The 22620-nt window shown below is 40.5% G+C and overlaps 1 protein-coding gene across 1 annotated transcript; it reads right to left on the bottom strand.

The window, feature by feature from the left end:
- Positions 1 to 20794, bottom strand: BPIFC (BPI fold containing family C; the record flags this gene model as incomplete). The annotated part of the gene is made up of 15 exons (XM_082499088.1): positions 1 to 78; positions 610 to 686; positions 1713 to 1776; positions 2818 to 2860; positions 4275 to 4342; positions 4978 to 5148; positions 6106 to 6159; positions 7945 to 8118; positions 10296 to 10387; positions 11926 to 11986; positions 12074 to 12137; positions 12835 to 12990; positions 15943 to 16071; positions 18211 to 18322; positions 20692 to 20794. The coding sequence occupies 15 exons, from the start codon at positions 20792 to 20794 to the stop codon at positions 1 to 3; spliced, it is 1446 nt and encodes a 481-aa protein (XP_082355214.1).
- Positions 20795 to 22620: the final 1826 nt, after the last annotated feature.

Below are 22620 nucleotides of genomic sequence, written 5' to 3'. Positions count from 1 at the left end.
TTAGGAGTGACTGTGAAGGTCCTCATCTCCCTCTTCCTCATGTTTGTAGTGAACATCAGTGGAAATCACCAGATGACCCTGGGGACAGAAGAACATGTAAAATTACCTTAAATTTCAGACAGATATATTCAGGGTCAGTACTCTGGGACTAGATCCCATGGTAAGCCCCTCAGCCGGGCAGGAGGCGAGTGACTTTATGCCTCCTGAACTTAAATTAACTTAAGGGTAGGAATGGGCTCTGATGTAAGTTAATTCAACCCTCCAAAAGGCTGAGTAACGCTTACCACGGAGACACTCAGGTTGCCTATGAGCCTTCCTAGAGAACGGTCAGAGTAGTGAGGGCTCAAGCACTCAATGCTCCTAAGCCCTGCTGGGGATAGCAGAGCCGTCCTTGGGGTGTCCCCATGCCGGCATACCCCAAAGGGCTAGTGGACCCTCTATAACCTACAACTGCTAGGGTTGGGGGGGGTGGAGTTTGGATTTTATATCTAGTGTATAGTTAAAGCTTTACTATTAGCAACATTTAGATCTACCCAACACAGGAACACACACGAATACACAGGCCTGAAAAAGAAGCAATATTCGTTAACAAGTAATCGCGCTTCTCACCTTTTTAATTTTTATTACAGGTCCAGTCAGGGTAGTGTGGGCCAAGTTAAGAAGAGGATATCCTTTTCCTAGTTTATCTTTGGAAAGGACAAATATAAATACATTTTAATGTAATAACAAAATGCACTTCAGAAGCATCTTTCTCAAGGAACTCAATTTGTTTTGCAATTTCCCTTTTATCAGCTGTCCTTGTGCCTCTCAAGGGAGCTATTATGCATATTTGCTAAAAAGCAAAAAATCCTGTGAAAAAGTTGCATAAAAACCTCTTACAATCTCTCAGCTGTCTGACACTGGGATCTGACTGCCTTTGCTCCTCTCCAGTAGTCTGCCCCACAACATCTGGTTTCTGCTGTTTCCCACTCTGACTTACTCTCCATCTTCCTTTCATTTTCCTCCCTACCTGATCCTCCAATCCTGTCGGTCCCTCTTATTCTCATCTATCCCTACTTTCCTGGATCAAGCCGCAGCTCTATTCCTATTTGCTTTTCCAAACTTCTGACTTTTGCGTCGTTCCCTTTAATTCTCTTTCTCCTCATCAATAGTTCGCTCCCTTCCTCGGCAGTCTCCTCACCTCCATTTACCTCATAGGCACTTTCTGTACTCTTCCACCTGCTTCTCTCCACCTCTTTATCATCTCCCACTCTCTGCATCCCATTGAGCTGATTTTCTGTTTCCTCCTGCCTGTGGCAGCAGGTGAAGCACAAAGGCAGAGGGAGGTGATAAAGTGAGAGATGCTACCCCAAAGCCCCAGGATGCAAGCCTGCTTCTGTGCTTCCCTGTTCAGGGCTGTTCTCTGGGTATGGCTTGACCCTGTGTCAGGACAAGACTCAAGCATGTCTCACCCTCTGCTGCCATGCTGCATCCAGTGAAAAGGAAACCCAAACCCAGTGTTTGGAAGGGAGCCAAGACTTGCTCTGTTCCAGCCCCTGATCCAGGTGACTGAGGGAGCAGGACTGAAGCCCAGCACAGAGTAGACCCGTCCAGGTGTAGCCAAATAGACAGAAAACCTCCCATAACATAGTCTTTAAAGCTGGGCACTCCCTTTTATGGTTTCAGCCTTGCTTTCCCACCAACTGTACTCTGGAACTGGCCACAATCCTTACCATTGATGACTGGGATCACTGCACTCCGTAAAGCGTAAGACAGAAAATTCTCTACCAGTGACATCTGAAAACACATTTGGTGATTATTGCTGGAAGCCTACGGGATTGCAGCTTCATGGGGGAGATGGAGGGTTAGAAATGGAGTGACATGCAAAAAGATCAGAACAGAGCCTGGCAGAGAAAATCTCAGGTAAAAAAAGATTTTTTCTGGTTTAAGTTGCAGCTGAACAATGTAAAATATACATGGCAAAGAGGTGTCCATTTTTCTTGCAATAAGTTAAAGAGAAGTCTTTTTTTTTTTTTTCCTGTATGTTAAGTATCTGGGTTGAACCTTAACTTTAGGAATGAAATCTGTTTAACCGCATTTCAGCTGCCAGGATTCAGTCCTCAGACATGAACTGTTCTCTGGGTGGCAAGAAGTGCCCTGTTCCTGGTGCTCTGCCTTATGCCACTGAGATTAGTGTCTTCCTCCCTTCATGTAAAGATGTAGGTTGGGCTGAGCTGCTGCAGAGTCACACTGACCATTTCTCAGTCTACAGTGACTGATCTAAGCAGTGGCATGGTGTTTCTTTTATTTGCTATTTTTGACTCCCCTTTTTATATTTGGTTGAAGTGATTCAAGGTAATTCCTGAAACTGAGCTTAAGCCTGACTTTGTATTCACCCAACTGCTACACCTACTCAATCCAGCTGTGAATTCAGGCTGGCTGTCAGAAACAGCTAGAAGAGGTGCTAGCCCCATGCTTGCCTTTGTGCTGCTTGCTGGATACAGAAGTGCGCAGAATCAACTATGATGACTTGCTAGGTCATGCAGACCCAGACAGACACTTCTCTTTGTTTCAATTAATGTTACATGGTAGTAACTCCATAACATTTGGAACATTCAGATGAGAAAAAAAAACAAACAACCCAACAATCCAAGCGGTATTTCCTCTTACTGGAAAGAAAAAGAAAAGCAGAGACTATACTATTTCAAAGCAGAAAGACCAGTGGCAGATAATATCCCCAAGACAGACCAAGAATTATCTGGCAACAAGTACAGATGAATTTCTTTTATCTCTGAAGGGCCCAGCTACCTTTCCTAGGCACTGAAACCACCAACTTACCTCAGAGAAGCCGAGACTGGAGTGCAGCAGGGTGAACTGGAGCCTGAAGAAAAGAAGTAAAAGAGGATTCACTAGAAAGGATGAATGCACAAGTTATGCACACCGCTTGAAGTTCATTTGTGGAATTTCATACTGATTTCATGCATTTAAGATTACCAAAGACTCTTTGATTCCCAACAGCTTTTTATCAAAACTGGCACAACTACAAATGAGTTCTAGAATCACTGGGATCTTTCTGATACTAATCTCCTCCTGCTGTCATGTATAGTCCTGGGCTGCGACTATAAGACTTAGGAAATAAAATTTTTCTGAATTACCATTTCTTGCAATGGCTAAACTACACATTCCTAAAATGTTAATTATGATTTGAATAAACTCATACCCATTCCTAAGCATTATGATTTCCTAAGTTTTTCCATTGATGCCTGTAATGAATCCTCAGATCACTGTTTTTCCTGGGGAAAACCAACATTTTGAAGAACAGAAGAACACATTCTTGTGTCAAAAGCTCTAAGTGAGTGGCACCATTACTTCTTAAACTTATACTGGCAGGCTCGGATCACTCTAAGTCCTCTTTTCATGTTAAAAAGGTCCTGTGATCGAAACTAAGAAAAGGCGGCTCACATTTTTCTTTAATGAAAAAGTACAAGGTTAAAACCAATCATATATTCTGGGATTCTGACCCAAATTGGAGTACAGAGCTAACAAGAAGAAACACTGATGTGGGCTACTTGCCTGAAAATCTGTGCTTCTACTCACCTGGTGCATTTAAGGAGAAAGGGGGCTGTAAACCCAGCCCAGCTTGAAGTACGAATAAAATTTGTTCTAAGACAGCTTAGAACACCTGTAACCATAGGTAACCACAAAACCAGCAAGACCTAAGCAAAATCTAAAAAGCTCTGAGCTTTGTTTTGAACTACAGACACCTTTCTAGTCTCGTTTGTTTGATGGCATGGCGTCTGCGGTTGCAGTATGCGCTATGTAGTCTCACTTTTCCCTTCCCCTCACGTGAAGGCATACAGAGGGCATTACAGTGGTCCAGTGCAGTGTTTGCACTCTGGCACTTTTGTTTATGATGCTCAGACATGGCACAGCAGCAACAGTTAGAGGGTTTCAAGTTAACTACTAAACTTCATTCTCCAGCATCAGCACAGACTGAAACAGATGCCTTTAAGATAACTAATAAATTGAACACAGTCATCTGGAAGGGTATTTGACCTACAGAAAGGGGAAGTATCACATTGCACAAGAGACACGGTTGTTCCCCAATATTATTATATTTCATCTGGAAGATTTAGACCAACCAGTCAAAAGTATCTTAGAGCCCTGTGAGAAAGAAGGTAACTAATTTTCTTTTTCTCATGGTGAAACAAGCACTGTCAGGCTGACACAATGAAGTTCTGTTTTGTCCTAATGTTGGGATCGTTAATGTTGCTTTCTGAATCTTCCTTGGTTACCTCTTCAGAAGTAATGAGATAATCAACTTCTGTTTGGTTATTGTCAAATTGGCTCTGGTACTGGCTGTCTGCAGGGAAAAAAACAAAACAGTCTTCTGTGACTGTATACACAGATAGATACTGTCTTAGATACAGGCACAAATGCAATTGCTTTTGTGATTGGAAACACAATGTCTAAACTTTTTATTTGATCAATACATGTAGATAGTGAAATCATTGGTGAATTTGCTGCTTTCTGCCAGCAACTGAGATTGCATGAGTGAAGTGATAATACTGGCCAGATTGCCTCCTTATCATTAGGATCTTTTAAGTCCTGGCACAGCTGACATAATTAGTTCACTTTCAACCTAATGAAAAGATGTCTGGGGACACTCTGAACTATTTTATGACAAACATGTTAGGAAGATAGGGCATCGGGTAACCACATTTTTATATATTACAATTTATTCTGGAATAATCACTCAACCTCCCACATGGAAAAAAGGACTTTCATAAGTAGCGCTCTGCACCTGCCTATTAAATTCTACAATACGTGGTGCACGTTTCCTCCTTGTGAAATACAACAGAACATTATGCGTATTTGTGGCAGACCAGCATATGCTATTTTATGCTGATCGCTATGATTTTCAAAGGATCTGGACGATTACTGTGTCATTTGTTCAGCCCCAGCACCGAATGTTATCTTCTAGCTCATGTTACTTACTAGATTGCCTGTAAAGATGTACTGGGTGGTTGAATTTGGCAGAACAGCAAACAGTTCTACACAGCCAGTGATCTGTAGGATGCATCTGTCTGCATTTAAACTGACTGCAGGTGGTGATGTAGCCATCAGCTTCAGAAGCACTGGGCACGCTGTTACAGAACTCAGAGCAATCTGTGGAATTTCAATGAAGAAAAAAATGTTGAATGCAGAGTTAAGCTTTTCTTAAGCTACAGTTTCTGTGGCTGCATCATGATCAGGTGCTATATACCAACCCCCTTGTTAATTAACCTATATTAAAAATACCTCATTTTAATTATACCAACTGAAATGATGAAATTAGCATTGCATATACTCTGAGTTTCAGAGACCATAAAACAAATGATGAAGTTTGAGACTCACCGGTATTGAACATATATAGAGAAATAATTTAAAGGTTATTCCTGAAAAATTCCCCTCAAGACTGCATGTTAAGGAAATGAGGGAATGAGTGATTCCAGTAACAAAAAAGTAAATTAATGACCCTGACAATATAAAGAACTTGGAAAAGAGGCAGCCTTCCAAAAGAGCCAATCCTTTGAAAAATAAATTCCTAGTGGACAAAACTTTAGTTTGCAATGCCAGATTCCAACTTTCATAATTCCATAGTAAATGTTGCCATATTAGGGATTTTTAAAGCATCTCACAGTATCTTAATTTCTTGCATCACATATATAAACTTAGCTAATCATGACTATTACTTCCCATTGTGTATAATCTCTGTTAGTCATAAATCAGGTATCTTTGCATAGACAAGTCCAATAGCAGAGATACCATCACCTTGAACAGGAATAAAAGGAGATTTGATTTCACAGATGTCTAGCACTTAGTCTTTATAACTAAGAGAGACTGAGAGCAAAGCCAGCACTTAGACTGGTAGAGAATGACTAAAGAGTAGTGTGATTTAAATGGGGAAAACATAGAGTTATGTTAGGGTAGACATGTATGTTTGAGTCTTGCACTAATCATAAACCAGCTCAGTTTCCTTGTCTACTCCAAACTTTTGCAAATGAGCTAGTACACAGATAATATCCATAAGAAACGTTAGCTACTGCTTTTTCTTAAAAGGTCTGTACAAGTAAAAGTACCCACCTCAGGAACAAAATCTTTGAATGAGGCAGTATTTAGGTTAAAAGTAGTAGCAAGCTGTAAACAAATGAAATAAATTAGATCCTTATATCAGCTTGAAAATTTGGTTTTCCTTGGAAAAAAACCCCATACCCTGTTTACTTTAGTTTTATATAATCCATGTTTTGATTTAGTATTTCCTTCCCCCAGGTTTCCCAGGGAACCCACAGTGCTCTGTGGGACAGAAGAGAGACAGATTTCTCATTGACATGTATTAGAAGCATGTATCAGTGAACAAGCATTATTCTTTGAAAGAACAGACATGGCATCCTGCTTCCTTCCTGCCATTGCGACTTTCTTAGATGAAATATAGACAGAGGCAGGACTCAAAAATCTTATTTTCCCTTTTGCTGCTGACCACTGTGATGATCTTTTTCAGTGGCATTTGTGTCACAAATTTTTATAAAGACCCTCTTAGCACTGTTTTCAGTTAGCAAAACTTCTTGGAAACTCTGACTACTAATGCCAGTGTGGAAACAGCATTTCTGAAAGAAGTCTTGTATGTTCTTAGCCCACACTTGAAAGCTCAGTTTCTTTGTACCTGCTTGCCTCATTTTGCTGCTCTGTTAAGTCTGAGGGTTTGTTCTAGCTCTCAACACAGCCAATGCATTTGTTGTGGGCCTCTGTGCAGCAGACTGTGGCTTCAGTACACTTCTTCCTGTCTTGCCCTTTACTTTGTGGAATTCCTATGTGGAATTCTGGGCAGAGAAGAACCTAATGAGGTTCAACAAATGCAAGTGCAAGGTCCTGCACCTGGGGAGGAAGAATGCTAGGCACCAGTATAGGTTAGGGGCGGACCTGCTGGGAAGTAGCTTGGAGGAGAAGGATCTGGGGGTTGTGGTAGACAGTAAATTATCCATGGCCCAGCAATGTGCCCTTGTCGCCAAAAAGGCCAATGGAATCCTGGGCTGCATAGGGAAGAGTGTGGCCAGTAGGTCGAGGGAGGTCATTCTCCCCCTCTACTCTGCACTGGTGAGGCCACAACTGGAATACTGTGTCCAGTTTTGGGCTCCCCAGTTCAAGAGGGACAGGGAACTGCTGGAGCGAGTCCAGCGAAGGGCAACTAAGATGATTAAGGGCTTGGAGCATCTGCCTTATGAGGAAAGGCTGAGAGAGCTGGGACTCTTTAGCCTGGAGAAGAGAAGGCTGAGGGGAGACCTTATTATGGCATACAAGTATCTCAAGGGTGGGTTGAAGGAGGATGGAGCCAGGCTCTTTTCAATGGTTCCAAGTAACAGGACGAGGGGCAATGGGCACAAGTTAGAAAACAAGAAGTTCCGTTCAAATACACGGAAAAACTTCTTTATGGTGAGGGTGACAGAGCACTGGAACAGGCTGCCCAGGGAGGTTGTGGAGTCCCCTTCTCTGGAGATTTTCAAGACCCGCCTGGATGCAGTCCTGAGTAATGTGCTCTAGGCAATCCTGCTTTAGCAGGGGAGTTGGACTAGATGATCTCTAGAGGTCCCTTCCAACTCTGAAAATTCTGTGATTCTGCGATTCTGTGAATCCATGCAGAGAAAAGTTTTTTTTGGTTCTTTCTGCCACTCCTTGCACACCGACTCGGAGAAATTAATATCTGTCATTCCTTGTCTAGAGCTGCCAAGAAGTTCAGACTTAGGTCTCAGGGAGACTTTGACTATTTTAAATGATGACATACAGAATGAATGTCATGAATCTGTCCTACAAATGGTGGAAACGTGACCCAAATCATGTGTGAAATGGCAAACATAATGTGTTAGTCTCCTTTGCTGACTATGCATACCGCTGATATTTGTAATTCTATTACCTGCAAATTATACTTACCTCTTTGGAGATGGTGATCTTAAAAGCCCCTGCTCTGTAGTAAGCCAGTGAAGCGGACTTAAGAAAATAACTGGAGACTCCCAGGTATAGCATGGAATCACCCTGGTTTGGGAGGGCAAATGGAGCTGGCACAAAGGGAGGGTCTGTGTGATTTCCTACTGGATAGACTGTGCCCTGCAAAGAGTTATCAAGTATTTCTAGTTGTAAACATTTGTATCTGTCAGAATGCATTAGCGGTGGTTGAACAGAAAGAATTCTTCCTAACATGAACAAAAGCTTGACATTAAAGAAAACCTGAAACAAGCAAGTAAGTTTGTCATATGTCCTGAAAATCAGCAAATTCAGGCTCTTTTGGAAAAATACAGGAATCACAAGAAAATCTGGCCTCCGTCCTTTCAAAGTTTGAATTTGGGCATTCAAGTGAGTATTCTGAACTGCAGCTACAAAAAAAAAATAAAATATCTTCTGGACCACAGTTTTCTTTCTCTTCTGGCAAAGACACAATTGTTAATTTAATTCTAAGGGTGACATTTCAAGAAAATCTTCAGGCACACCCCACAAGCACTTGAAGTTGCTTTGGACAGAGAGACAGAGGTGCTCTTTATACCACCTCTTAGCCCTGGTCCAGCCGCCATTCCTCCAAGACCCAGTTTGGGTGCTGCACAGGTGTGGGACCTTGGTTCAGTTATAGTAATAAATTAATTATTAAAATGTGAGAAGGTATGTGAGCTCAGGCCATGTAAGACAAGAAAAGTAAGAACAGACAGTAAGCAGTGTAATTACTGACACTGTAATGGTTAGTAGCTGAAAGATTCACCAGGAAAAATACTGACATGGAAAGATATAAAACCCTAAGAAAAAAGTTGAGAGTTGGAAAAAGGCCAACCGTATCCTGGGCTGCATCAAAAAAAGTGTGGCTAGCAGGTCGAGGGAGGTGATTCTGCCCCTCTACTCTGCTCTGGTGAGACCCCACCTGGAGTACTGCATCCAGCTCTGGAGCCTTCAGCAGAGGAAAGACATGGACCTGTTGGAGCAGTTCCAGAGGAAGGCCACAAAAATGATCAGAGGTATCAGACCACTCCTATGAAGGATGGCTGAAAGAGTTGGGGTTCGGCCTGGAGGAGAGAAGGCTCTGGGGAGACCTTATTGCAGCATTTCAGTACTTAAAGAGGGCTTTCAGGAAAGATGGGGACAAACTTTTTAGCAGGGCCTGTAGTGATAGGACAAGGAGTAATGGTTTTAAACTAAAAGAGGGTAGGTTTAGGCCAGATACAAGGAAGACATTTCTATGATGAGGGTGGTGAAAAACAGGTTAGTTGCCCCATCCCTGGAAACATTCAAAGTCAGGTTGGACGGGGCTCTGAGCAACCTGATCTAGTTGAAGATGTCCCAGCTCATTGCAGGGAGGTTTGGACTAGATGTCCTTTAAAGGTCCTTTTCAACCCAAACTATTCTATGATTCTAACTCATAACCATCAAGAATCAGCCTGTTTCGAGGAGCACTGAAGACCAGTAACATCCTTAACTGATTAATAACTGACTTACAGACTCATGCAGTATCCCATCGGGATGTCAGGATGTTAAAACTTAGCCTGTAAGTTCTGGTTAGCTATAGCAGCTGATAAATAATTACTTACTACTTTTAAGTTATGTATATCCTGCTTGCAAAGTGGTTTTTTTTGTGGATGGTAATAAAAGTTCCTTGAACAAAATAACCAAGAGGGAGAGTTTCAGCCATAGCTCTAGCACATCTTTCTTAACTGAAGTCAGTTCTGAGAGCGATGGGGATGCTCTGAATCACAAGGACTGTTGAAGCTGCTGGAAAAGCTGGGCGTTGCTGAGATATCTCTTGCCAACAAAGGTGAAAAACAGATAAGAAAGGAACTGTTGTGTGCTGCTCGAGGACTGTCTGTGAGAAATCTTTTTTTGGGTGTGACCTATACATATACAAGATGCTGAGTCATCTCAAAACAAATGCTTTGGATTGCAATCTCATTGGTAGCCATCATTACGGATCACTGGTAAAAGGTGAAGACCGAGCAGCAGTGGAAGAGCTGTATATCTAAAGAACACTTTAATGCTGTTTATACAGTACCTCTGAAGGGTTTTAACTCTGAAATAATTTAATCCTAAATAATAGCTTTGATTAATTAACAAATGCAGTTAATTTATTAAATAAACAATCGTATCTGGTTTCCAAAATAGCTTTTGCCCAAAATGTCTAAATGTCTTATTGCTTTTCTAATTAAATATTGGAGAGACTGAATAAGACTGTAGTGAAAGAAAATGAATCAACACAAAAAAAAATCAGAAGAGTCTTAGAAAGCACACTGATATTAAAGAGAAATTACCTTCAAATCCAAGTTAATGTGTGATTTGAAGACTGTTGGAGAACTAACTAGGGAATAGTCTATTTGTGCAAAGGCATCAATCTGGTTTAAGACTAGAAGAATGATGGACAAAAACAAAACAGCCATTATTACAAAAGCACATCACAAACAGTTAATGTTTAGTTAAAGTCAAAGGTATTATAGAAATGATGAGTCTGAAGAAGTAGAATGGTGGCAGAAGGCAGAAGAAAATAAAAAAAACTTGTTATAAGGGAAAAAGTGAGTCTTCCATCTGAAAAAGTCACAGATTCCTCCCATTTTAGGCCTTGTTCTCCTGTTGTTCACAACTAAATACACTCCTTCAAAATCTCTCCCATGCAGAGTCCCCTTTTTTTGCTATGTGTTTGCTGAGAGAACTAAACTTTCCTATATAATTAGTGAAACACTGGTAAATACTATTAAATACTTTGGAAGACGACATTAGCACATTTTACGCGTATCAGTGTTGCAGACAAGGGATGTTTGTTCACAACAATAAAGGACATTTTATCAGACAATATGACTGAAGACTTTTTGAAAGGTGCTCGCATGCAACTTCAGTCTAACGTTATTTTTGATTGGACTGTAAGGTCTGTTCATACTGTATAAATAATCAGATGGTTTTAAAGAAAAATGGTGAATTCACACAGATTATGAATTCCTCAATATGACTGCACAGATTGGAGTGCCCTTGAGCTTGAAGTGTTTAGATATGTGCTGCATAAGAAAAAGTCCTTGATGACCATGATTTTCAGTAATATTTGCCGGTGCTTGGCACACAGCAGGTATAGGTCATTTTAAGAAAAATAAAACTCTACTTACTTTGTTTCCAAATAGCAGAGCAGATAATAGAAATATCCACAATGAAAAGTGAAGAGTGGGAACAAACTCTCTGACCTGACTTACGTGACTTAAGGGAATTAAATGAACTTGAATTGGTGAAAATTACAAATATTCATAGTCTTGGAAAAAAACCCCAACAACAACAAAAGGAAAAAAAATAAAAAACTGTGCAATTGATTATAGTAGTGAAAATGTTACATTTATATGCTTTTTGGACACAGATATCTATTGTCTTCATGTCTCTGCAGAGAGAGGAATTGTTACTGGTGTGAAGAGAAAAATGCCTAGTGTGACCCTGTCTACCTGCAGCATCTTGTTATCTCACTGAACTCAAGTTCAAGACAAGATGTACTAAGTTTATGAGATCTTACAGGACCGCAGTGCAGGATGAGATGTTTGCTACGTCTTTAGTGGATTACTGCTAACTCAGTTTTTTTTATGTCCACAGTACCAAGACCATAAAGTATCTGCATGAAAATGTTCATCTCAAAAATCTAAGGAAACAACACAGGTCAGCTATAACAGACTGAAAGATTACAGGTGACTTGCTATGGGCACAGAAGAAATCTGAATATTGTATATCAGGTGCATGCAAGAGATTTCTAGGGTGGAGTATGGAACAGGTTAAGGTACAGAACAATGACTATATTTTTCTTCCTTCACTTTTTTTGTACTGTGAACACAGGAATGTTTTGGGATCTAATAAAAAAGGCTACAATTTGAGTGCTATGAAAATTACTTAACAAAAAATCTGTAATCAACAACTCACCGTTATGCTTTCTAAACTGTGCATCCATCGTTTGGATTTTGTATTTGATATTTAGGCATAGCTAGATGAAAAGAGAGACAAGTCAGTGATGCAAGGCCTGTATTCCAACTCCTCCCTTCACTAGCTGAAACCATCTTTGCAAACTTACATTTTTATCCAATTTGGTGTGAATGGGCTTCTCAAGATAACCAGATAGAAAGCTGTAGATCCAGCTGGAGGAAAGGAAATGAACACAATGACTTTTTACCGTGGATTGAAATCTTTGAAATATAAAATCTGGCAGACCGGGACATCAATGTCATTTATATTAATGAGAAGCAATTAAAGTGATATTGTTGACTGTTTTTATTAATTTGTGAGTCTCAGACAAATACTACGGGTTCTCAGTTTTGTAAGAGCTATTTAGAAGGCAATCTTCAAAGTTGTGAATGTTCATGTTAACGTGTTGATAAACAATGCTCAATTAGCCACATGTTGCCTTTGAGTATGACAAGAAAATTTTCTAGAAAATCAAAATGAGAAGAACTATAAGCATTGTTTCACATTCTCTTTGGAAAGTTTAATTTTTAAATTGTTGGTCAGCTTGTCTAGACTACCTTCATATCTGCAAGCCTCTATTTGCAATCTTATACTCTTTAATATGCTCAAATGGCATTTTTTTCATATGCAGTATGTCTAGTCCACTCATTTGCTGGCACATGCACGAAGAAGTGTAGATTAACCACACTTCATGCACTCAGCAAAGGAGCCTGGTTTTGAAAACAGACTTTTAAAAATCTATTTTCATAGCTTTCAATAGTTAGTCATATCCTGTAACAGGATCCCTAAAAATCAAAATTTGAAAAGTGGCCGTTATACTACAAACCCCGCTACTTCCCACAGAGTAACTAGAAAATCTCCTGTACATACCTAGAGCCTCCATTTAACTTGACTTTTACACTGTTAATGCTCAGCTGGCAATTGTGTAGCAACATGGACAAGCGGCCTGTGCTATCCCGTGACACTTTGAAGATAACTGCAATAAACAGTCCTGAGACTGACACAGTAATTCCTCCTCGGTCTTTGCTGCTCAGACAAAAAAACGAAACTCAGTCAAGGAAACATCTGCTTTAATGGAACAATTTGAGAAGCTACCTGTAAATCAAGTTTGAAAGGACTTCTTGCTTCTATCATCTAGAATGAAGAATGGGTTTTCTAGGGATTAAAGTAGATTAGGGACATGCATGGTATTCAAAAACAGATTATATGTATGAGTTTCCAGGACATGAATTTTGCAGTGTTGTCCAGGATTTGACAAGTTTGCAAAAATGACACAATTTCCCAGTAACACAAGACTTTCCAGTCCTTCATGACAGATCACCCTGAAGGCCTCTGGGACTGTGGCAGCAGAAGCCAGTTTGCTCATAAATATACAACCCAGTGGTTCTCAACTTTGCAATTGTTCTACATTCCTCTTTCCTGTAAGAATTTTCAATAACCCTTTAAAATGTATACATTGCTCCATGTTTTGTCCTGCCCCAAACCCATTCATTCTCCTTTCTGGAAAAATCCCTACTAAGATCCCAACAAAAATACCCTTATACCTAAATTCCAGCAAATTTAGTTATTAGGACTACTGTTAGAAGTTGTAGAAGCTGTAAACTAACCAAGCAGGATACAGAGAGCTGAATGGATGTTAGAATAGCCTTATAAAAATCTAATTTACCATAAGAGAACGGGCACCAAAAGTATCACTTTCACCACTTCATCCTGATTACTCAGGTTTTCTTTTCCCAGGCACTACTACAGTGGCCACACCATACTAAGGAGAAAGAGCCCAGCCCAATATGAAGCTCAAACCATGAGTCTCTCCACTTTCCTCTTTATTTTTCAGGCTAAGCAAATATCCTGAGGAGAGCAGTTGTAATCCCAAAAGATTAATCTTATCCCAGCCCCAAATCATACACTCCTGATCAAACCAGTGAGTAATATTGCCGGACACAAAGTCCCTCCTGCCACCACTACCTTTTAAAAACTCACCTTTCAGTCAGTATATGTGCATGAAGTGGCTATCTGGAGGAAACACCACTCTTCAGACCCTCAGTTTCTAGTTCCTAACCAAACCCCCATCCCACAAGCCATGAGGAAAAAAAAATTTTCCCAAGGAGGGTTGTGCAGCACTGGGACAGTTTACTTGGAGAGGTTGTGGCATCACCATCCTTGGCTAAAGACCACTACTAAACAGCTGACCTGATCTAGTCTGGTGACTGCTCTGTTTTGAGCAGGAAGCTGGACAAAATGACTTCCAGAGATCCTTCCAACCTAGGTTTACCCATCCTTCGGTGACAGGGACCATCGCAAAAGGATCTCAGCCCTCCTCCTCCCTTTTTGGGCTGCCTGGGAGATGGAGAGAATCCCTGTTCCTTAGGCCCTCTGTTTCTACATCCTTATATCTGCTCTTCAAAAGGAATCCTGATTCACTTCCAGCCCTCCAGGAGCAAAAGGCCCATGAGGAGATTTTGTGACTGGCCGAGTGCTCTGGGACACAGGGGAGAGGAAGGCTACAGTGAGAACTGGAAATGCAGGGATAACACTATCACAATTAAAAAGCCGTGATAAGACCCATCTTGCTGACCCTGGAAAGACCCTGGTAGGGGTGGGTTGTCAATGATCGCCCCTAGAAAGCTCATTTTCAGCTGGTCCCTCTTAGCCTACTAAGCTGAAAGCAACACGTAGGACTAGGGAATGGAGGGGATGAAGAGTAGGGCATATTCTGGATCTGTCTAAACCTACAGCCATTCACAAAACATCATATTGAACAGAGCAGCACAGATTGTTCCTTCTGCCCCTCAAAAAGGGGCAGAAAACCAGAAACCCCTTCATGCCCTAACCTCCACCAAAGCTGGCTTTGACCACCTCCACCACGATCTGCTCCGCCAAATCCTGCATACCAGCTCCCTGCCTCCCTTGCTGTCTGTGAAGTCTTTGGAGTCTTAAACATCTGGGGTCTCTCCAGGTTATGCCCAGGTCCTTATCCTTCAGCAAGAGGGAGAGGTGGCTTCCTGTTTGGGAACAGCTGATTTGCCCTGCTGAATACAGTACCCTTTTCCTCACAATACTGGTATGACAGAAGGAACAACAGACAGGTTGGGGGCACAGTGACAGCAGTTTCCAGCCACCAGTATGAAGACTGAATGCAGAACTGCATTTCCGTGCTCCTTTGAAATTATGGCATGCTGTGAAACTTGCAGCCTGATGATCCATCTTGCTGTACTATCTGGCTCACAAACAGACCAATGCTTACTGCTACTACCAGTAACTCCACTAACCCAAATTGTAGAGGTTAGCACATTGCAAACTTTGCCAATATCCCAGAATTTTTAGCCCTCCTCCTTCGCAAGAAAATCTGGAATATTATATTAAAATTCTATAGCAAAAATGCTGAGATTAAAAAGTGGGAAAATCAGTATGCAATCATGTCATTAAAGACAGTCTTATACTGCACAGGCTCATGAAGCTAAGTCAGTTTTCCATAGTGACCCGAATTCTGGAGTTTCCAAAGTTCTGGATGTTTGGCTTTGTGACAGTGCCCTTCCTTTAACAGACGCACTTTGGAAGACAATAAACACTGTACCAGCAAATAGATAATTAGCTATACGGTCAACCTTCCAGTTAGATTGTACAAAGAAAGTAACAAATGTGGCCATTGCAAACTCTGTGGTCCTGAATATTCATGTAATATCATGTAATATACAGTCTGGAGAAATTGAGCATACTAACAGATGTCTGACCTGATACTTCCCAAAGAGCTAACCTGTGGGGCAGAATAATTGAAAAAAAAAAAAAAGCAATTAAAAAAGCACATTAGTTGGAAGGGGATGTTTTCTTCTTAAGAAGTTTATTCAAATAGATTGTTGTTAAATGATAGAGCATATCTGACCTGAAAAATAATAATTACCAACTAGATTCCTCGATTTAATTTGCAATCCTTTGCCCAGAACTGTCCCCTGCACCTGCATCGCACTGTACGATACTTACAGCAGCCACGTGTTCATTCTCCAGTCTGCACTGATCGTAGCAGAAGCATGTGCCACGGACAGACTAATGCCAGTGCCAGGAATAAAGGAAGCAGAAGTTTCTGGGAAATCTAGAGCATTAATTCTGAGCCTACAGAATATAAAAAGGGGGATATTAGACTGCATGTCACAAGAGTAGGAAGGACTTCACTGAAAACCTTTCTGCTATAAAAGGCAAAGTCAATGCTTTGGTAAAAGAATTTCTCAGAAATGAATGACCCTTGTATATTTTAGGAAAGAAAAACACCTGTACCATTACAATCAGTAGCATCCTTGGAAAAAGAATCCTTGATATCTGGCCAGGGAAAAAAGGATGCCTATCCAAAACAAAAACCTCCCCTTGGGAGAAAAACAAACTCCTTAAAGTCAAATATGCTTGCTGGGGGAAAATAAATTTGTGTGTTAAGCCCAGATGCTACATCTATAAAAAAATCCAGGTTGTCTGACTGATAGCATTTGTGGAAGAACATCAAAGTTTCTCTTTCCCCATTCTGTATCCCTTCCCTTGCCTCAGCAAAGGGCTCTGGGGAGGATCCATTTTTCTAAAAAAAATCTCACTTGAAGATTTCTCTGCCAAAAAAAAAATGTTTCTGATACTCAAGGATATTGTCTTGCAAATGGGTGTGTTGAATTGAGCTGAACATTGTAAAGATATCATCTGTAATCTTATCATGTAGTATACATTCCTCATTGTTTCCTGATATCTGGCAGAAATCTCTGAAACAACTGCCTTTAATGTACTTTCCCTGGGGCAGAAGGCACCAGCTACTTTTAGTTAAAATGACCATAATTTTCCAATAACATCATGGGCAGCAGTAAGGCTGCCTTTAGTAATCTTGTTTGCAGTGAGCTAAAATCAGATTATCCACCGGGAAGATGGCCAGTTTCAAGAACTATGGTTGGGAGAATGAATCCCAGTTTTGAAGAACATGTAATAATTTAGGTTGGAACAGAACCTCGGGAGATTTTTTGATTCAACCCCCGACTCAAAGCGGGGCCAATTTAGGAGCCCTGCCCATTTGAGTTTTGCACACCTCCGAGGACGGAGATTCCCCAACCTCTTTGGGCCCTTGTTCTCATTCTTATCTGAAATTTTCTTGATGTAATTTGTGTCTGTTGTCCATCGTCCTTTCACTGTGTACCCCCAGGAAGAATCTGGCTCCATATTCTCTATAACCATCATCCAGTAGACAGTAAGACATGCAGTAAGACACACACACCCCACCACCATCACCCCCCGCCCCCCCATATAGCCTTTTTTTCTCCAGACTGTTCAAACACAGCTCTCTCAGATGTGCAGGGATGAAGGTTGCAGGGATTAAGGTTGCAAGGATGGTATAATACAATGAAGCCTGCCAGAAAGCAGGCTATTAGGAAAATATTAGATATAGAAAAAGGATGCAGGCCCTATCCAGCAGAAAGTACATGAAGTCTCCCAGACTGGTATTTCTTGCTCTGGGTACTTTGTAAGGAAAAGGCAGTAAAATGCTACTGAGCAGCAGAGTTTGGGTTGATAGTAATATTAAAAGACCATAATTTTTTTGGTTTTCTGTTTATAGCCTGTTGGAAAAGCTTTAACTGGGCGATGGGAATGAAGACTGTAGAAAAAAATTCTTTTAGATTAGTCTTCTTATTTGGGGAAATTCTAAGGAACTATAAAACTGTTTTTCTGCTGGCTGCTCCTGGTACAATGATTGTCCTCAGCAGGCAATACATGTCGAACCCTATACAATCAAAATGCTGATTTACGATTGTAAATCCATCTAAAAAGATTCTGTAAGTGTCATCTTCCTGCCGCGTCAGCCCAGATACACTGTCCCCCTGCACACATTTCCATTTTATCCCTTTGTCGGCTTTTTCTCATCAAACACAAACAAATTATTTTCACTGCTACAGGTCCTTCATAGTAGCAGGCTGTTAATAACACCAATTCTGCCCTCTTTCCCACCCATTTCCCCTGCTGTAACATAGCCACACTTACACCTGTCTTGCCCCAGACTCTGATACAAACCAACTAAAAAAACAGCCAAGGTGCTCCTTCAGAAGCTTTCTAAAGCTCATATCTTGAGTGTGGTGGAAGGATGTACTTATAAAACGAATCAGTGTTTGGACAGTTAGATGAACCATTAAAATTTTACACTGAACAAAAAAAATGGCTGCATAATTATTACTATGAGGTAATAATAAGCTGTTTCATCCTAAAACTTTGAAATGTATTTCCTTTACTTACCTTGAAATGACATAGTCGACCTTAACAACCGAGAAAGTCTCCTGCCCACTCCAGCTTGGGAAGGTCTCTTTCAATACTGCTTGCTTCAGGAGCTCCATCCCAACCCTCCTGCCTACAAGTGGACAGAGGAAAGCACATGCCTTGCAGATTGGATTCAGGCACCCAAGGTCCAGATATACTGCCAAATGATTCAATCATCACTTTTAACATAGTTCTTGAAACGCTCTGATTCTATGATCCTCACCTAGACCTCCTTCCAACTACTTATACACCCATTTATAACTTCTGTTAGCCTTACAAACAAATCATTTAACCCAAGATCAAGATCATCTGTTAGAATCGTCTCATCCTTGAGTTGTATTTTATATTCTAGAACTCTTGTCAGGTTTCTGAAACTATTTTACTTCCTTCACTTCACTCCACTCACAAGGTGGAATGCCTTGGGAAATGCTTGGTCAACACCTTTACCTCAGATTGTCTCATAGCTGTTGAACGAAAAAGCCAGTTAAGAAGTAGCAAGAGGACTTCTGTATGTAGTGTTTATTTACAGAAAAAGTGTGTTATGTGCATCTGAAGTGCTGGTTTGTCAAATGTGGAACTATCTGGATTGTTGCTTGTGTACAGGAAGTTGTTTGAGGTTTAAAGACAATCCTTTTAAATGCTTTCTTCCTGTTCCTTTCAGAGCACATACATTTTGCCAGTGCACCTTACCCATTACAGCATGCTGCAGATCTCTGACTTATTTCCTTACCTTCTCTCCTTGCTTTAAGGAATACCTACTTTCTGAATGCTTCAATGCTACTTGTGCATTGATAATACACACAGACCCTATCATCAACAAACATAACATCTTTAAATCCCAAATTCTGTGTGTCTTCCTTCTTTTTGCTCATCTTTGATAAATACACTGCTAACACTTGATACTTGATGATGTCCTGCTTTCAAATATTTTTAGCATGAGTTTCTTTAGCTTTTGGCCTCACAGTTACTGAATACAAAATACCTATTTTTTTCTCCCCCAGACTTCAGCATACTAAAAAAGCGAAGACTTGAAATCAATTGATAACTCAACACCAGAATACCATTTTATATAATGCGTCTTTTATGAAGGAGAGGTAAGTTATGATTCCCTGGGAAATCCTGCCTCCAAAGCGAAATATGCGCTCTGACTGAAATAACTTAAATCTCTCTTATGACTGTCAGTGAAGGCAGCCAGTGGTCCCAGATGGAATTTCTCTCAAGATTCTTGCAGCAGGCAAGGAGCGTGCAGGCAGCATCTAGTGCCTCAAGCCTTCGAATCTGATATTAAGGGAAAAGACATGGCAGGCACTGTGCTCTTCAAATGCCAGAAATACCTTTGGGAGGCACACTGTTAATGTCTGTTCTTACTACTAATGCAGGGGTGTGCAAACTTAGTCTGTTCATTCAGCACTTGAAGGCCATGCTGAATTTCACAAACACTGCCGGGCTCACATTAAGAAATACCAGGCTGAATTCTCACTTCTAAAGGCATGAGAGATCCCTAAGGAGTGATTTCTCCTGTGTGACATAAAAAGATATGGAGATCAGTTCTGGTTTGGGTAACTGATATTTGCCCTGCTCTTCTCAACTTCTGAAAAGCCTTTAAAACAATGCTCATACAGAGAAACAAGTGGACCTGATCCTTGCTTTCATCTCAAAGGCATAAACCCTGAGCTTCTACTTTTCATCTCACAAGTCCATTGTTTACCTGTCAGCATGTTCAGTACATAAATGACGATTAATCCTTAGCATGACCCAGCCTTTGTTGAATTTGTGCCTTGTTAACTTTTATTATTAATGTTAATTCTGTAAACAATTGAAATTCTACTGTGTGCCCTCCGCAACCATGGAGCAAGTCTTAGGTAAGAGACAGTGAGAGTTAGCATGAGTAGAAAGAGTAAGGAAAATATATTGCAGAGATTAGGAGTATCATGCACAAGCTTGCTGATGTTCTGTTAAGGGGCACAATTACGGCAGATGGTTACTAGATTTTTGGAAAGAATGGCACATGCAGATACTATCCCACCCCAAATGGGGGAATGAGAGTAAAGGTGTGCAGTTACATGGCTGTTCCAAAATTGTAAGCCTTCTTCCCCTTAATTATGCCTTATTATTGTCAAATAAATATTGCACTTTCAATCAAGTTTTCAATCCTTTTAAAAAAGGAATGATTATATGACCATCTCATTCTGGTTCTAAGAAAGTAGATCAATATGAGGAGCATGATAAAAACACTGTTGGGCTGCAGGAGAACGCAATCACCAATGCAAGGATAAATTCACAACTGAGGTGCACAAAAAGGAAGGAAATAAGTGAGAGAAGAGACAAGGAGTGTCCCTGGTGTGAGGTGACAAAAGGAATTTATTCGATGTCAGTATTTAAGAAGCTTGTTTCTATGCTGCACCTTTATTAAGGGACTATACTTTGCATAAATTTATCATAAAGTAATGTTAGACATACCGTAGTCCAGCCCCTTCTGAGTAATCCTCACTTTAAGACCAGGATTAGCCTCAAGCTGCAAGAACAGCAAACACAGCAGGAAAGAATACTGCATCTTTAGCATCTTCACACCTTTGTCACAGGGACCTGTTAACAATATTTATGATGCAAACGTGATCATACATGACGCATACCATGAGTTGCAAAAAATCTGTATCCATCGATTCCCTCAATGAAACTGGGATGAGGGTGGATAGTCAAGAGAGGTTTAGGCAGTGATTTTACTGCAGGAAGCAGTCAATGTGGGAGAAGACACAGATTTCTGATTACTTTGACAGCAATTTGGTAGGCATTAGCTGTCGGTGAGACTGAATGGTTCTGCTCCGCTATGATTTCACCACACCCATGTCTTGGCTGGTTTATTTAACCATCTGTCCTAACTCCTGCAGAGTGAACATGACAGAGCGATCTCAGCCAAGGAAGAGCAGGTCTGTCCTATAGGATAACACCCTTTTTATATATGCCCCCCTTAGGATATGCTGGACTTCTGAGCTGAAAAGTTTTTCAACTAAATCAGCTGGTCTAATAAAATACAGTAGGCCTCCCTACAAAACTTGCCTCCCTCTTACACACAAACCTCTGACTTTATCCAAACACTGATACATGAGATTGACTAAATCAGGTCACATGAGAAGGGAATGCCAAGGGTAAATTCAAAGCACACCTGAGAATTACATGATGATCACACCACAGTACAGAAGGTTGTCCTGGCATGAGCCTGCAGCACAGTGTCTTTGAGTGCAAAGCGAGACTGAGAGCCATGGTGTGGTGGGACATAACCACACGACACAGCTTCACTGAAGCTGTGACAAATTATTTCTTTCTGTTATACTTTCCTAGGACAAAGGTAAGGTGTCTTTGCTCAAAATTCTTGCATCCATCCTCATTTTCACTACTAATGACAGCCACTGCTCAATTTCCTACAAATAACAATATTGTTTCTCAAGACAACTTCAAGTCTTCCCAGTGCTGCATTAGCAAATTGTTAGCCTACAGTAACTTTACTCTGGCCTTACCACTGAGGAGAGGCACATCCATTTATAAGATGTCTGATTGTAATCATGGTACCTGCCTGTGTACAAAATCATGCTAATTAACGAGTAGCAAAAAAGTCTTGCTAGTTTCCCAGGTATTCCAGCCAATAAGATCATTCCTGGATTTCTAATAAGTACCATATTACCTTGAAAAATTCTGACAATTTATTCTATTATCTGCCAGAAAACATACAAATGCATTAAAACAAACAAACACCAAATGAAAAAAACCCTTTGGTAGTCTCACTTTTGTGTTGGAATTAATATGATCAGGGCAGACTCTAAACAGTTGCAAATCCAAGATCTACCCAGTACCTCATAAAATACTGCTCTTTGGTGGATTTATGAACTATACAACAGACAATATGAGTTATCAATATTGTCCTGATATAAGTAATCCGAGGGAATCCTTACAGTCACCCCAAGATACTATGCAGGAAAAAGTCATTTCACGGAAAAAAACATTCTGAAAACATAATCCACATTGTGAACAAATTTTGAAAATTTCCCCCTTAATTGGTGTTTCCATCTCTAGTTCTTATGTTTTTTTTTATTTTGTTTTCCATACTTTAAGCAACTCAGAACATACAATTACTTTAAGGTAGCAATGTTATATTATGTAGAACAGACAGTTGGAGCCACCAATCTTAAACTTTTTCCAAAAATTGTCTTAGCTTTTCCTGCAAACATGCCACTTTCTCTGCTGATTATTAAGGTTCAATTAAAAATCAGTAGAAAACCAGAAAGGCAGATTTTTCTATCATTAAAGTATGTAGATAATTACTAGATATTTATCTAGCAGGATTGCTGGAAGCATTAATGCAGGTGAGGTACCTCATTCTCATTGAATTTCATT

Source organism: Vanellus vanellus (genome assembly GCF_965231255.1).
Source record: "Vanellus vanellus genome assembly, chromosome: 1".
In the NCBI taxonomy this organism is placed as follows: domain Eukaryota; kingdom Metazoa; phylum Chordata; class Aves; order Charadriiformes; family Charadriidae; genus Vanellus; species Vanellus vanellus.
This window is presented reverse-complemented; position numbering and strand designations above follow the sequence as displayed.